General features: G+C 44.6%; 1 protein-coding gene across 7 annotated transcripts in view; it reads left to right on the top strand.

Annotated features, from left to right (window-relative positions):
• The window catches only part of CDH22 (cadherin 22), a 258,228-nt gene that overhangs the window by 150,227 nt on the left and 93,036 nt on the right, over positions 1-14,965 (top strand). For 3 of the 7 annotated variants that reach the window (XM_069953917.1, XM_069953918.1, XM_069953919.1), the window contains exon 2: positions 4,833-6,589. In XM_069953917.1, coding sequence (XP_069810018.1) covers positions 6,404-6,589 — 186 coding nt within the window. In that variant the 5' untranslated portion in view covers positions 4,833-6,403. The other 4 variants (XM_069953920.1, XM_069953914.1, XM_069953916.1 and 1 more) reach the window with 4 other exon arrangements.

The raw sequence follows: 14,965 nt of genomic DNA on the forward strand, positions 1-14,965 counted from the left end.
GGTGTGTGTGTAATAGGATAGTGTCTTTCTCTGTATATTACGGGTGTGTGTGTAATAGGATAGTGTCTTTCTCTGTATATTAGGTGTGTGTGTGTGTGTGTCTGTGTAATAGGAAAGTGTCTTTCTCTGTATTTTAGGGGTGTGTGGCTTTGAGCTTCCATCTGTACGAATTGCATTAACATTGGTTCAATAGAGAGTCCGTCAATCTTTCCTCCTTTTTCCCTTGGCCGTGTCTCCTCACGTCATCGCCATTTGTGGAATGAAATAAATATTGATACGGTCTGGATATATTCCATTTGTCCTGATCAGTGACTCGCAGTCGCTCTGACAGGATCCTGTGTGAAACAGGGACTGGGAGGTCATTTTTATTGTCAACATGATGTAGAGTAGAGCTCGGCCAGACATGGCGCCTCTCAACTAGAGAGCAGCAGCAGCTTAGAGAGGGATAGAAGAGGAGACACCTAGAGGAAGCTGTAATCCCTCCAGTCCTGGAGCCACGCCAGCCGCTGTGGTCACTGCTAATAGGAATTACACTAAGATATCAGCCCAGGCTTGGTGGGAGAGACAGGACAGGAGTGAACAGCAGGTGCCGGCACTCAAGATGCTACTGCTAGATGGATAATGAGGGAAAACTCCTTGAAGAAGTAACCTTATCCATAGAGAAAGTTCAGACAAGCTGCTACTTCATTATACTAAGCTATGAATGCACAGAGTGTAGGAGATCCTGAGAATTAAAGGGGTACTCCAGCGAGAGAAAAAAAATTCATATCAACTGGTGTCAGAAAGTGCCAGAGATTTGTAATTTACTTCTATTAAAAAATCTCCAGACTTCCAGTACTAACCAGCTGCTGTATGTCTTGCTGGAAGTGGTGTATTTTTTCCCGCCTGGAGAGCAGAAGAGGTTTTCCCGTTTCCCTTTACTCTCATGTCAACAGGTTTTTTATTTTTGTTTTTTTTTTAAATCAATAATTTTTATTGAAAATTTTTCAAAATTTTACATATAAAACAGTGTGTTTCAGTCATATTATCAAGAGTAAGTAATACAAATATCATGAAAAGGGGAAATACAGAAAACCTTAACGGGTAATAAATAAATAAGGTCACCAAGTTATTAATTACATTTTTTTAAATTAATTTTTATTAATTTTTTTATTTAAATTTTTTTAATTAAACCATTTTTTTGAAATCACCTGGTGTCGGAAAGTTATGTAGATGTGCAATTTACTTCTATAAAAAAAAATCTACAGTCTTCCAGTACTTATCAGCTGCTCTATGTCCTGCAGGAAGTGGTGTATTCTCTCCAGTCTGACGCAGTGCTCTCTGCTGCCACCTCTGTCCATGTCAGGAACTGTCCAAAGCAGGTGAGGTTTTCTATTGGGATTTGGACAGTAGAGGTGGCAGCAGAGAGCACTGTGTCAGACTTCAAAGAATACACCGCTTCTTGCAGGACATACAGCAGCTGATAGGTACTGGAAGATTAGAGATTTTTTAATAGAAGTAAATCACAAATCTATGGCACTTTCTGACATTAGTTGATCTAGAAAAACAAAATTTTGATTGAGTCTAATGGAGCCGTGTCATAGAAAGGCGGGGGTTTCCTTTCACTGGGGTGGGTCGGCCCACCTCCAGTGCCTTACCCCCAGCTTGATGGTACATTCCCTTTAACTAAGAGATCCAGCAGTCGGACCTCCCACAATCTCAAGAACAGGAACCCCAAAAACCGTGCAGAATAGAGCGGTCAGACATGCGTGTGCTGCAGCTCCATTCATTCTCCATGGAGCCTCTGAAGACACCTGCTTCTAGCTCACTTCAACGACTCCATAGAGAAGGAATGGAGCTGCGGCAGGCACACCAGACCAGCAGCTCTATTCTGGTGGGATTTTGGTGTCCCTATTCTAGAGAATGCAGCAGTTGGACACCTGTGATCTGTTATCCTGTGCATACTCTCAATAGGATATAGATACTCCAGATGGGAATACCCCTTTAGGGTATGTTCACACTTACCGGATCTGCAGCTGATTTTCTGCTGCGGATCCGCAGCAGATCCGCAGCAGATTTCACTTAAATAACTGAACACAACATCAAATCTGCACCATCAAATCTGCTGCTGATCTGCTGCGGATCCTGTAGGTGTGAACGCACCCTTAAAAAGGACCTGCAATGGTAAGAGTGCTTAAATTCAGAGAACTCTATACAGTAGGACTATGGACTCTCTTGGGGGCAGACACCATTGCTCAGTTCTCAATGATGCATATACCTGAGGACTCTCCTCAGTAAAAGGGTTATCTAGAATAATAAAAAAAAAAAAACAGCTACTTTCTTGCAAAAATTGCGCCACCCCTGTCCTTAGGTTTTATGGGGTATTACAATTAAGTTCTATTCACTTCAATGGAACTCTGCTGCAACACCAGACACAGTGATCAAATGTTATAACATATTCTAGACAGGGGAGGCTATTGTGTCTATCTTCATCGCCCCTATATTCCTAGGAGAATATATACCGTAGAAAAGAAGACCTTTTATAATGAAAACGGAGTTAGGTCTTTCATTCCGGTTGTGGTTGACTCTACGGGACAGGGAAGCTCAGCTCTCGTCTATTGCCTTTTCTATCACTTATACATTAGAGCATCATACTGCTCCAGCTTAGGTTAGTCACCCACTTAATACATTCTCTATGGTCCACAAAGCAGGAGCCATAAAGGCTACGGCATAGAACCAATGTGGTATAACATCAGCATCTAGTCTTACTCTAGTATGGGTTGAGGAAAAAGTAGAGAAAAATTTGAGAAAAAAAGTGATTAAAGTATTAGATAGAAAGTAGATACTGTAGAAAGTTGGACAACTAAAACAAGGCTCTAGTACCCTGATTGGTTCCTCTAACTTGGATACAAGATGAGTTATGGACAGGCATGGAGGATATAGGTTATATATGTTGACATTCTGCACATTGCCCGCAGATGGGCCCTTTAAGGTTGGAGAAGCTGGTGTCTCAGCTGGTCCCATAAATGCTCGATTGGTGATAAATCTGGTAACTTGACAAGCCAGTGTTACAGTATGGTGGAGACATTGCTGGGAAACCTGCAGCTGGAAGCCATGAGAGACAATATATGTGGCTGCAGGATGTCCTGTATATACAGGGTGGTCCAAAAGTAGGTGGACAGTATGGATAATAAGGTTATAAAAGGGGAAGATTTATCAAACATGGTGTAAAGTAAAACTGGTTCAGTTGCCCCTAGCAACCAATCAGATTCCACCTTTCATTTTCCAAAGAGTCTGTGAGGAATGAAAGGTGGAATCTGATTGGTTGCTAGGGGCAACTGAGCCAGTTTCACTTTACACCATGTTTGATAAATCTCCCCCTTCATAACCCTATTATTCATACTGTCCACCTAATTTTGGACCACTCTGTATATTACTGAGCTGTTAGTGATCACTACGGGGGTGCTGGCACCCTACATCATTACACCAGCAGGGGGCAGTGTGCCACGCACTCAGTATGATGTCTGCATACTCCAAGGGGCCGTCTGTCTCTGCATGGTGGACAAGGAAACGGTGGGAAACATGGTGGGCAACGAAACCTACTGTGGTCGCTCTTGGTCATACAGGGCCTGATCGCTTTATGTGAATCTCTGTAATGTCAAATGGGCAGAATGTCTATGAGTACATCATAAAGGAATATCTACCAGTCTATGATCTCTCACCAACAGAGACACTACCCAAAAGGGGTTCTCTGACCACCATTTAAAGGAGAAGTCCGGCGTTTTCTAAAACCTGGCATCTTGCAGGGGCAAGGGGGAAATTGATCACAATTACTAACTTACCTCACCCTGTGCTCACAATGAGCAGCCTCAGCGCCTGCAGGACCCCCGCCAGAAGTCATTTTCCCACAGGTTGTGATGACGTCATGACCCAGGGGGAAAGGCCTGCCCCAATTGCTGAACTGGACGCTCAGCCAGTCAGTGACTGGATCATCCCAACCCAGTCACTAACTTGCTAAGAGGCAAGTCTATCAGCCGGGCCTGAGATCTCGGAGACCGGCGGGAGTCCCATTTTCCAGTCTTGCCACTCATCAAGTGGCACGAGGAGAGGTAAGTTAGTAATTGTGATCAGTTTCCCCCCTGCCCTTGCAGGAAGCAGAGTTTTAGAAAACGCCGGACTTCTCCTTTAGGCAGGGTTCACACTACGTATATTTCAGGCAGTATTTGGTCCTCATGTCAGGTCCTCCTAGCAACCAAAACCAGGAGTGGATTGCAAACACAGAAAGGATCTGTTCACACAATGTTGAAATTGAGTGGATGGCCGCCATATAACAGTAAATAACGGCCATTATTTCAATACAACAGCCATTGTTTTAAAATAACAGCAAATATTTTCCATTAAATGACGGCCATCCACTCAATTTCAACATTATGTGAACAGATCCTTTCTGTGTTTTCAATCCACTCCTTGTTTTGGTTGCTATACAGCCTCAAATATACGTAGTGTGAACCCAGCCTTAAATTGGTAGTGGGGGGAAGCACTTTTACCCCCTTTTGTGGCAAAACCCAGTGTCTAATCAGACCTCACCTGTAATTATTTATCTATAACTACTTGATATATAACTACTTGCCAAATATGATGCAATCTGACATTTCGATCTCGGTGCTTTATCTTTTATACTCTATTAAACTTTATTTATTCCAAGCATGAGGAGATGCAAGAACTGCATGCTTTACTTTTCATACACAGTCTCATCATGATAATTATACCTGATGTGGCGTAGCTTGTATTGATGTACTGACCCCAAATAATTCATATCATTGACGGCTATTTCTGTTTCTTTCTCTCATCAGGTCTCTGAATGTTCATCTGCTACCGGAGCCGTTTTATGCAATTTCAGCACCAAGGACAGGTCCCCCTGCTGTTATCCTATGGAGCAAGATAGATCTCTCCTACCCTATAAAGAGGCCAGCCGGCAACATGCATCACATGGCGCAGTCCTGACCACGCTACAGGGAAGCAATCTGGATGATTCAATGTAAAGCCTCAGCTGAAACCAACACAGGCCAAGCTCGACAAGTCATATCGCCGTTCATTGTACTAAGAGTTCAAAACGTGACCTGGAGAAAGTCAGCTCATTTCAGCTCCTATTAAATGTGCCCGTGCACTGGATATTCCCATCGTTCAATTACTTTCTTAAGGTTTTTGGTGCATCCCCCCCCCACTCCTAGTATCACATCCTTCACTTCAATGCCCATTACAACTACAGTTATGGCTTTGAATTGCAATGCGGAAGATAAAGTATATGCGGCACGATTACGGTACAACCCCTAATATAACCCGATATAGATTTCTAGATGGCGCTATATTTTTATATAGGGTAACCCAGCCCAGTGTGTTGCATTTTAGCATATAAAACCAGTCTGTATCATGGTAGATGGCAATAGAATCCAGTATGTTTGTTTTGCAACACGGTATATTCGCAAACAGCTGTGCATATCATATTAATGCAATCTGGATTTCCTGAGATATCTTAATTACCTCAAAGTATTGTACATCCCAGCTGAGTGTCTTTCAGTACGGCACAGCGTATTCCGCCACTGTATTGTATAGAGGAACATTATTTTAAAGAACAGCTGGGCTTAGCTGTACAAAAGAGAACCTGGAGTCCATTACACCATAGCAGAAGACGGCTCGGAGTGCAAGTTCATTACAGTACCTGCATAAGTTCATTATCATTGGTTTATCGTAGTAGAGATCATACGTGCCTACTGTGTGCAAATGCACAATGAATAGCTCCGCTGTGCCGCAGGAAATGAAAGTGTAGACAAAATTTTCCTAAAACAGCATGGTGTCTTCTTTCGAAAAGTCTTTGCACCTTCATAGAAGCTTTCAAAAGTCTATGCACAACCCTGATACATCTTGTAAAGCAATTGCCATACTATAAAGCACTGCATACAAAGGAAGACGGTACAGCGACCCAATTTCTTCTAAGAGAGTCCATTACTTTACACGTAGGCTCATCCTGTACAGCGACCCAACTTCTAAGAGAGTCCATTACTTTACAAGTAGGCTCATCCTGTACAGCAACCTAACTTCTAAAAGAGTCTATTACTTTACATGTAGGTTCATCCTGTACAGCGACCCAACTTCTAAGAGAGTCCATTACTTTACGTGTAGGTTAATCCTGTACAGCGACCCAACTTCTAAGAGAGTCCATTACTTTACGCGTAGGTTCATCCTAATCCAACCTGGGATACTGTTGACTTTTCATAGCAGCCAGTGGTTTCTCGTACTTGGGCAATGTCTTGAAAGAACGTCTACAAACTCGAAAGGAGAATAATGTTCTCCTGTGCGGCCATGACACCTGGTATACCTATCCCCCCTGCGTGATGTGAGGCCCCAAGGATCCTGTGGACTTGGGATGGCTGCACAAGGCTTTGCCTGGACTGTGGTGCTGATTTTCTGCAGCCCGAAGCTCTTGGGAATGGTTTCCATGGAGACTGGATTGTCGTTGGAGGTGTCTGGACGGGTGAAGCGTGGCTGGGTGTGGAATCAGTTCTTTGTGGTGGAGGAATATACAGGGACAGAACCACTTTATGTGGGGAAGGTAAGGAGACATGCGGCAAAGACAGTTCTTCATATGAGAGGGGTGGGAGGGGGGCTTCTTGTAAAGGGTAAACTCACAAAACAGTGCCCGAGGGGAGAGTGCAAGGAGGACACGGTGTCTGAGGGTCTCCGCAAGGGAGAAGTCAAAGCCTAGGGGAGAGCAAACACAGACAAAAGCCTGAGGGGGATAAGTAGGTGAATCAAACACTGAGAGATCACACTCACGAGATGAGGTTGGAGAGAGAACCTGAGACATGTTATCCCTCAGGGTAATCACGCTGCTAGGAGTAATAGAGGTCTAGTCATGAAAGCACCAGAGAACATTCGCATCATATATTCCATTTCAATTTCATGGATTTTTGTTGCCGTCTCCCCTCTTCATCAAAGCCTGGAAATTTACTTAGTGAATTTGCATCGCAATCAAGTGCACCTTTAAATCCTCTCTCCATTGAAGACACATTTTCCTATACAAATTCAATTTAAACATGTTTGTCTGACAGTCAGCTAGATTGCAGGTAATGTCTGTTTGTTGGGTTGCCGGGGCCAGGGACGTTGCTTGCAAACAATTTTCTGTAAGGCCCTAATTCCCTCTTTCATGTTGTCTGGAGCTTTTTCTACATCGGTAATAGTTATAGTGTTGAATATGAATTTTCGCAATGGTGTAGTCTCGTAAAGGTTCGCTCGAGGTTAGCTGTGGTCCCCAGTGATAAAAATTTCTACTTTTATGAACTGGTATTCCATAAAGTAGGCTACAGACTATATAGATCAACAGGTAGCAAAGTTATAAATTCTAAAATAATACTTGGATAGTTTATATCCGAACTTAGGCCTTATTCACACGTTCCGTAATTTACGGATCCGTATTTCCGTATCCGAGTTAGTGCACATTGAAGTCTATTGAGCTATTCACACGATCAGTAGCAGAAATGGATGAAAATCAATCCGTAAAAAAAAAAGGACATGTCCTAGTGCGGACCGGGTGCGGACCCAGATTTTTTCACGGATGCTCTCATTGACATCAATTGTCTACGGATTGTTTGCGGATTGCAACATGTTTGGCATCCGTATTTCCGTAGAAAAATATGGATAACTCATGCTCCTATTGTGCACAGCAGTATATAGAAGTGCTGGGATCTATAGTTCTCCAGATCTCCGGGCGGACAGCTGACGGAATTCCGCGGACATTTTCCGCGAGAATTCCTCAGTCTGAACCTGCGGCTGCATCAGACCCCCTCCTGCGGCATCATCAGACCTCCTCTGCGGCGGCATCAGACCCCCTCCTGCGGCATCATCAGACCTCCTCTGCGGCGGCATCAGACCCCCTCCTGCATCATCAGACCCCCTCCGGCGGCATCAGACCCCCTCTGCGGCATCAGACCCCCTCCGGCGGCATCAGACCCCCTCCTGCGGCATCATCAGACCCCTCCTGCGGTAAGGATGCGATCTCCTATGCGATCCTCCTGTGCCGTTCTGCCTTCAGTGCTCTTAATTGATTCATTGATACTTTCCTAACCACATAGTAAACACCAATTTATTGAGCTAATTGGTAATGATGATTGGCAGCTGGGCTACAAAGGTACAAGTACCAATTACCTCAATAAATTGGGGTGTTTACAATCAACACCCCAATTTATTGAGGTAATTGGTACTTGTACCTTTGTAGCCCAGCTGCCAATCATCATTACCAATTAGCTCAATAAATTGGTGTTTACTATGTGGTTAGGAAAGTATCAATGAATCAATTAAGAGCACTGAAGGCAGAACGGCACAGGAGGATCGCATAGGAGATCGCATCCTTACCGCAGGAGGGGTCTGATGATGCCGCAGAGGGGGTCTGATGCCGCCGCAGGAGGGGGTCTGATGCCGCCGCAGGAGGGGGTCTGATGCCGCCGCAGGAGGGGGTCTGATGCAGCCGCAGGAGGGGGTCTGATGCAGCCGCAGAAGGGGGTCTGATGCAGCCGCAGGAGGGGGTCTGATGCCGCCGCAGGAGGGGGTCTGATGCCGCCGCAGGAGGGGGTCTGATGCAGCCGCAGGAGGGGGTCTGATGCAGCCGCAGGAGGGGGTCTGATGCAGCCGCAGAGGGGGTCTGCAGAGGGGGTCTGCCATTCATTCACTGCTCAGTTGAAGTCTGGTCCAGCAACGGATGGAATACGAATGGAATACGGATGTCCAATCCGCAATTTCTCACGGGTTGTTTCAGGACCAGAAAAAAATACTGAACGTGTGCATAAGGCCTTAAAGTGTCACTGTCATTGGAAAAAAAAAGTTGACTAGCATTGAGATGTAAAAAGCAAAAAAATAGCCAACACTTCACTAACACTTGTTCACACTGAGCAGTTTGCACGCTGCCGTGGCTAACATGCAGACAAAAACAGAAAAAATGCTGTAGCAACCTGCAAGTGTCAGGACTACCTCAAGAAAAAAACCTATTTTAAATAACTTTTTGTTGTTGTTAGAGGTTTTTAGCAAACTATTTGAGCAAATAGAAGGTACCATCTCACCACCAGTGTCGGCTGAACCGTTCTGAGGGTGACACAAGGCCCAGACCTTGTTACCTGAGATGAGCAGAATGCTGAGGGTTCCCTGCTGACAACCGCGCTGCGAGATAGAGTTCCTAGGCTCTTAGCAACTTTGCTCTATCCGGATCAGTTCCTAGCTTGATGCTGTCTGTGGATACTGTTCTGCTCTGTGACTCTCCTAGTCCACGGCGTGGGTTGAGGTTGTCTCTGACTTGTCCTCTCCCGTAAGGGCTTTAACACTGCATAGTATTGTGTAGAGTAAACTGAGGAGAAACTATTAGTGGTGTCTTGTTTTGCTTCCTACCCAAACGGGGTTCTGACAAAGACTGACCTACATTTCCTGTCTCCCACGTGTCTTCCTTACTCTAAAGTGCACTGTAAGTACAATAGAAGAAGTAAAGAGAGAGGGGATAGGACAGAAGAAGAAAAATACCCATAGGTTCACAGATCCGTGTGACACACAAATAAACAATGATCCTTTACACACTTCAGCTGTGCAGCATCTGAATACACACATCTAATACAGCGACATCTTTATCACTACCTTCATCACCACTGACTAACAATAAGTACAGACTTTTACAAAGGGTGTAACTAATAGCAACACTTGTGGTAGGACACTATAAATATATAGTTAGCAATGTCCATGCAAGCCTTGCCCTTAGTGTAAAATAATAAAGTTTATACATACCTGTCCACGCTCCCCGGAGTCTTTCTACTCACCACTGCCAGCAGCAGTGTCTCTGAAGTGACAGGCTGCTCAGGCAATCATTGACCACGGTACTTCTCGTCTCAGGCAGTGATTGGCCTGATTCAGTAGATTATCGCTCTGTGTAATAGGGCCCTTACTATACGATCTATCTCCAGCAGTGAACAGTGAGATGAGAAGAGAAACGCTTAGCGAAGCACTTCTTCTATTCATTCTAGTGATCAGTGGGGGTCTCAGTACCCATATCCTGACCATTAAAAAAAATCTCAATTACATGTCAAAATTTCCAACAGTATCTATATAAAATCCAGATGACAGATAGTTGGGGGATACAGAGTGCCACCAATCCCATTGGTGGACAGTAAACGATATTCCAAAAAATCCAACAGCATCCAGATGGTTTCCAAAAGTCTTCAAAATTTCTTAAGCAACTAAGTAAATAGCAATGTTTCAACCCCCATGCTTGACAAAGAAACATTGAAAGTCAAAAGTATAAATTTTTGAAGACTTTTTGAAATCAACTAGATGCTGTCGGATTCTCTGCAATTTCACAGACATGTTTTGATCAGTCAGAGTATCAGTTATAAGACTACGTTAATTTCCCACATATAGCCAGGTGAAGAGTGCAGCAGAGAGCTTCACTCCCCGGCTCGATGCTCAATCCATTTTATTGCAGGAGACTGGCTCCATAGGCTAATGCCCCTATTACACGAGTCGTTTGGAGGAGCAAACGAGCGCTATTAGCGCTCGTTTGCTCCTCGTTCCCCGCTCGCTGCCGCCGCTATTCAACGCGGCGTCAGCGAGCGGGTGAGTGCGGGAGGGGCGGCGGGGAGCTGCTGGGGGGGCTGCCCGGGGGATCGCTGATCGTCCGGGCAGCCCATAGGATATAGCAGCGTCTGCTGCTGATGCTCCTATTCAACGGAGCGACGGCAGCAGATCGCTGCTATATCAGTCGCTTGTTTTTCAACATGTTGAAAAACAAGCTACTGCAACGATCAGCCGACATGAACGATGTCGGCTGATCGTTGCACTCTATTCCACGGGAAGAATATCGTTCGTAGCGGCCGATATCGGCCGAATACGAACGATATTGCTCCTCTAAACGACCCGTGGAATAGGGCCTTTATAGTGTAGTTTTTTTTTCAGAGCCCGGGAGGAAAGCGCTCTGCCATGTACCTATCATGACCTATCAAAACCTTAGGAAATTCCTTTCGATTGTGAGTAGAGATGATCGAACATCAGGAATTTTCAAGTTCGATTGAACTCGTACCTTGGTCATTTAACTCCCGCTGCCTTCCTGTTCCGTGGGGAAGGTGGAGACAGCCCGAGTACCGCCTGAAAAAACAGGGATACAGCTTATTACCCAGGCTGTATCCCTGTTTTCCAGGTGGTACCCGGGCTGTCTCCACCTTCCCCACAGAACGGGAAGGCAGCGGGAGTCAAATAAGGAAGGTTCGAGTTCGATCGAACTTGAAAATTCCCGATGTTTAATCATCTCTAATTGTGAGCTCCGAAACTACAGCTGTAAGAGGGAAGAGATGCTCCAGCACTGCTTGTGTATCCACACTATGCCAGATCCACATAAATGGAAGAAATATATGGAAACGCACAATGTAACCCAGTATCAGTCATATAATAGAAAATAATAGATCAGGAAATGAGATCACACCCAGTGCTCTGTAATCTACACAAGATATTTACATTCCGCCTGAACCCATTAATATCGCTACAGCAAATACGTTTCATATTGTGTTGCGCTTCAGTGATTTTAATTTACAAAACTATGCAATACATTTACTATTGAGGGTCTGTTTATAAAGACATCATCTTCCATTACCCTGGATACAGCTGTCCAACATAATTCTGCTGTGCTAGTCTCATATGGTCAGCCAAGCTCTCCTTCAGAAGAGAGTCCTCCAGAAGGAAGAGAAAGCCATCTGTAGACAGCTGTCTAAAAGTTGCTGACTGTAATCTCTCCTGTCCTCCCCCTGTCCTTCCCATACACAAATTAGGCACAGCTGGGCATTCCTGTGTTCTCTTTGGGGAGCTGAGAAGAACAAAGGGGTTGGGCAGGGATTTTCCATCACACCCGACTCCTATCTCTACCAACATTATTTGTTGGTGGAGTGTCAAGAGAGCTCCATACACCCTATCACGATGGCAAACCCGCAAACAACCTTTTCGGATAACAAAAGTAGGAAGAGTGTATGGGGACCTTATAGGTTCTTGCCCCTTGTTGATACAATGCAGAGTACCAGTCTTTTACGCATCCCCTCCAGAAGAACGCTATCACATACTCAATTCAATGGAACTGACCTGCAAAACCAAGGACAAGAGTGGTGCTGATTCTGGAAGAAAGTGGCCATGTTTTTCTAAGCCTGGATAACCCCTTTAATCTCTACAATAAGGCTACATGCCCATACATCAATAGCTGAGGGTCAGAGACTCGTTCAATTGACAGCTCTTCCATTCACTTCAAACACATGAGCATTAGGTTCGGTCTTCGTGAACGGGAAGAAGGGAGGAAAGCCATAGACATACAGCTCTTTCGGTAAACAAGAGGGTCAGGCAGTTTAAATTCAACATGTCTGACCCTTCTCTCGAGTAGGTAGGAGTGTATGGGGACCTTTAGTCTAGCTTAGGCTGGCTCGTGTACCATCTTTTATATTTCCCAACTAATACAACATATAGTATCTTGAATGCACTCCAGAACTTTTCAAAGCTCTTGGTTTCCAAGCCATTTAGATCAAGTGGCGGTGCTCCATTTGTGACCCTAATAGTCGCTGTAAATGTGCCACAGTCCTAGATAGACTTAAGAAAGAAAATGTGAGTTTTATACAATATAGGTCAAGCAACTTGAGATGCAGCTAATTTCTAAGAATCATACGTGAAAACCATCCTCGTACTATTATCTAAAGTAGACTACGGCCATTGAAGCTAAGACAGCCATTAGTAACCATCTGACCTGATTTTCTTCTCTACCTTACTGAGTAATCCTTATAAAACCATGCACATAATTATGACTCTATGCATGAAGCTACAGGGTCATTTGCTAAGTGCAATAGCATTGTCTAATGACTGGAGAGTCTTATCTCCTCGGCTCGCGAACACAAAGGAACAAAGTCATGTCAAGTATCTTGTCTCCTCCATATTCCTTTTGGATTGCCTAACCTTTTACTTAATAGAAAATTATAACTGGTACACTGGGTACGTCGACAAGATTTATTCATTAACCAAAACTCGGGAGAGAACAAAATGGCGTATAGTGATGTATTGTGTTGAGATATTCTTTACCAGACGTCTACATTGGAAACTCAGAAAAGAGAAGCCCGCCTATGATGCAGCTTTGGTACGGTAGGGTGTGCTTCAAGAAAGAAAACCACCCAAAGAAAAAAAAGTTGTAAGTCTTTCACTGGCCTCCACTGTGCACGGATATTTCTTATATACTCCATTTTAAATGGCAGGACCAGAGGAGCTGGACTGTTTGTCAGTAGTACACACATAGTTACGTCCTCCCATAAACTGTCCAATCACAGCACAGAACCTTCCCCTCTCAGCTGTGTCATGGCATAGCATTGGTGATATTGCAGTGAACAGGCTGGCACAGATTAACACTTAGAGATGAGCGAACTGCTCGGACTTTTGGTCCGAAAGCAGTTTGCTCTCTCGGCATGCCTTTGACCCCGGCCGCATAGTTGCGCTGACAGACATAGAATATGCCGTCGGACCAAAAGTCCGACGGTCCGCTCATCTCTAATTAACACAGTACAGTACTATATATGGGATGAGGGGGGAGAAGTTGTTACTGATGCACTGCCTTTGCAAGGCGCCATGTGAGCAGACATAAAAGAAAGAGCAGCAGTAAAGCAAGGAAGAGGTTACACTAAACAATGAACTGATGCTAACGACAAGGCTGTAGTCTAAAGAGGGGGTTAGACATAGGAGGCAGGACTGTGTTCATACAAACAGCAGCACAGCAAGGGCAGGGTTACACTAAGCAACCAAAAGGCTGCTGCTGCTCAGATGAGAGGGAAGCCTTCCTTTACCTTGCATGGACAGTGCAGATTGTCTTGCGAATGGACAAAGTCTTTCGCTCTCCCTTGTTAAACAGTTTAATAGCTAACTCCAACCCGTACTTACCAGCTATAACCCATGGGGTTGAAGGGGTTGTCTGGGATAAAATTATATGTTACTATGTTGCTGGGGCAGCAGTGGAGATGTCAGGAACATATACTTTTTTTTTTTTAATCAGATCTTTTTTATTGAGAAAAGTTTTTACAAACACAAAAAGTGCTTTTGTTTTCACCCTACCCCTCCCACCCCGCATATCCCACCCTCCTCTCTTAAAAAACCAACTGCCCAAAACACAGAGTACCATATGAACTACATAATTAGTGAGGTAGCGGTTAACATTACTTAAACAAGGTCGCATATACAATACAAGTCATTGAATACAGAATGTGGCAGCGTATCAGAGGAATTCATCCCCCAACCGTGTTCAAGTCTTTGCAGACAAATGAAAATAAAATTTGAAAAAAAGTCCAGCACATAGCAACACATGGAAAGACACCGAGGGATGGATGTCACATTCCCCTAGGGGTCCAGGGGACAAGAAAGGGGAGAGAAGTTAGGTGAAAGGGGAGGGAGAGGAGGCAAGCATAGAAGGATCAGGTAGTCTTAAGCAGTATTACCGTGGCCCCTAGACAGATTCGCATTATGGTCTGCAAGCAGAAGAAAGGCCTCCATAGGGGACCTCCGGAGGAGGCTAGAGGGGATGCCAGGAGCATCAATCCAGGGGCCCCATATGGATTCAAACTTCAGAAACATATACTTACCTGTCCTGCACCACAGCTGCTGCCGAGTACCGGGATGCCCACTCTCCGCTACCACCAATGGTATACAAAATGTAATATACTTATCGAACTCCCTCCTCATTTTAGGGTTTGCAGTGCAGGGGTGGAGTTTAAGGAGTTTTCCAGGATAAAATGATATTTTACTATGCTGCTGGCCCTCAGGGGAAATGTCAGGGATATATACTTACCTGCCCCGCTCCACCACTGATGCTGGGTACCGAGCTGCACCCGATTTCGAAACATCTGGTGACACGCCATTCCCACTAGAAATGGAAGCTCAGTATAGACTCTATACT

The sequence above is a fragment of the Dendropsophus ebraccatus genome, chromosome 14 (genome assembly GCF_027789765.1).
Source record: "Dendropsophus ebraccatus isolate aDenEbr1 chromosome 14, aDenEbr1.pat, whole genome shotgun sequence".
Classification (NCBI taxonomy): Eukaryota; Metazoa; Chordata; class Amphibia; order Anura; family Hylidae; genus Dendropsophus; species Dendropsophus ebraccatus.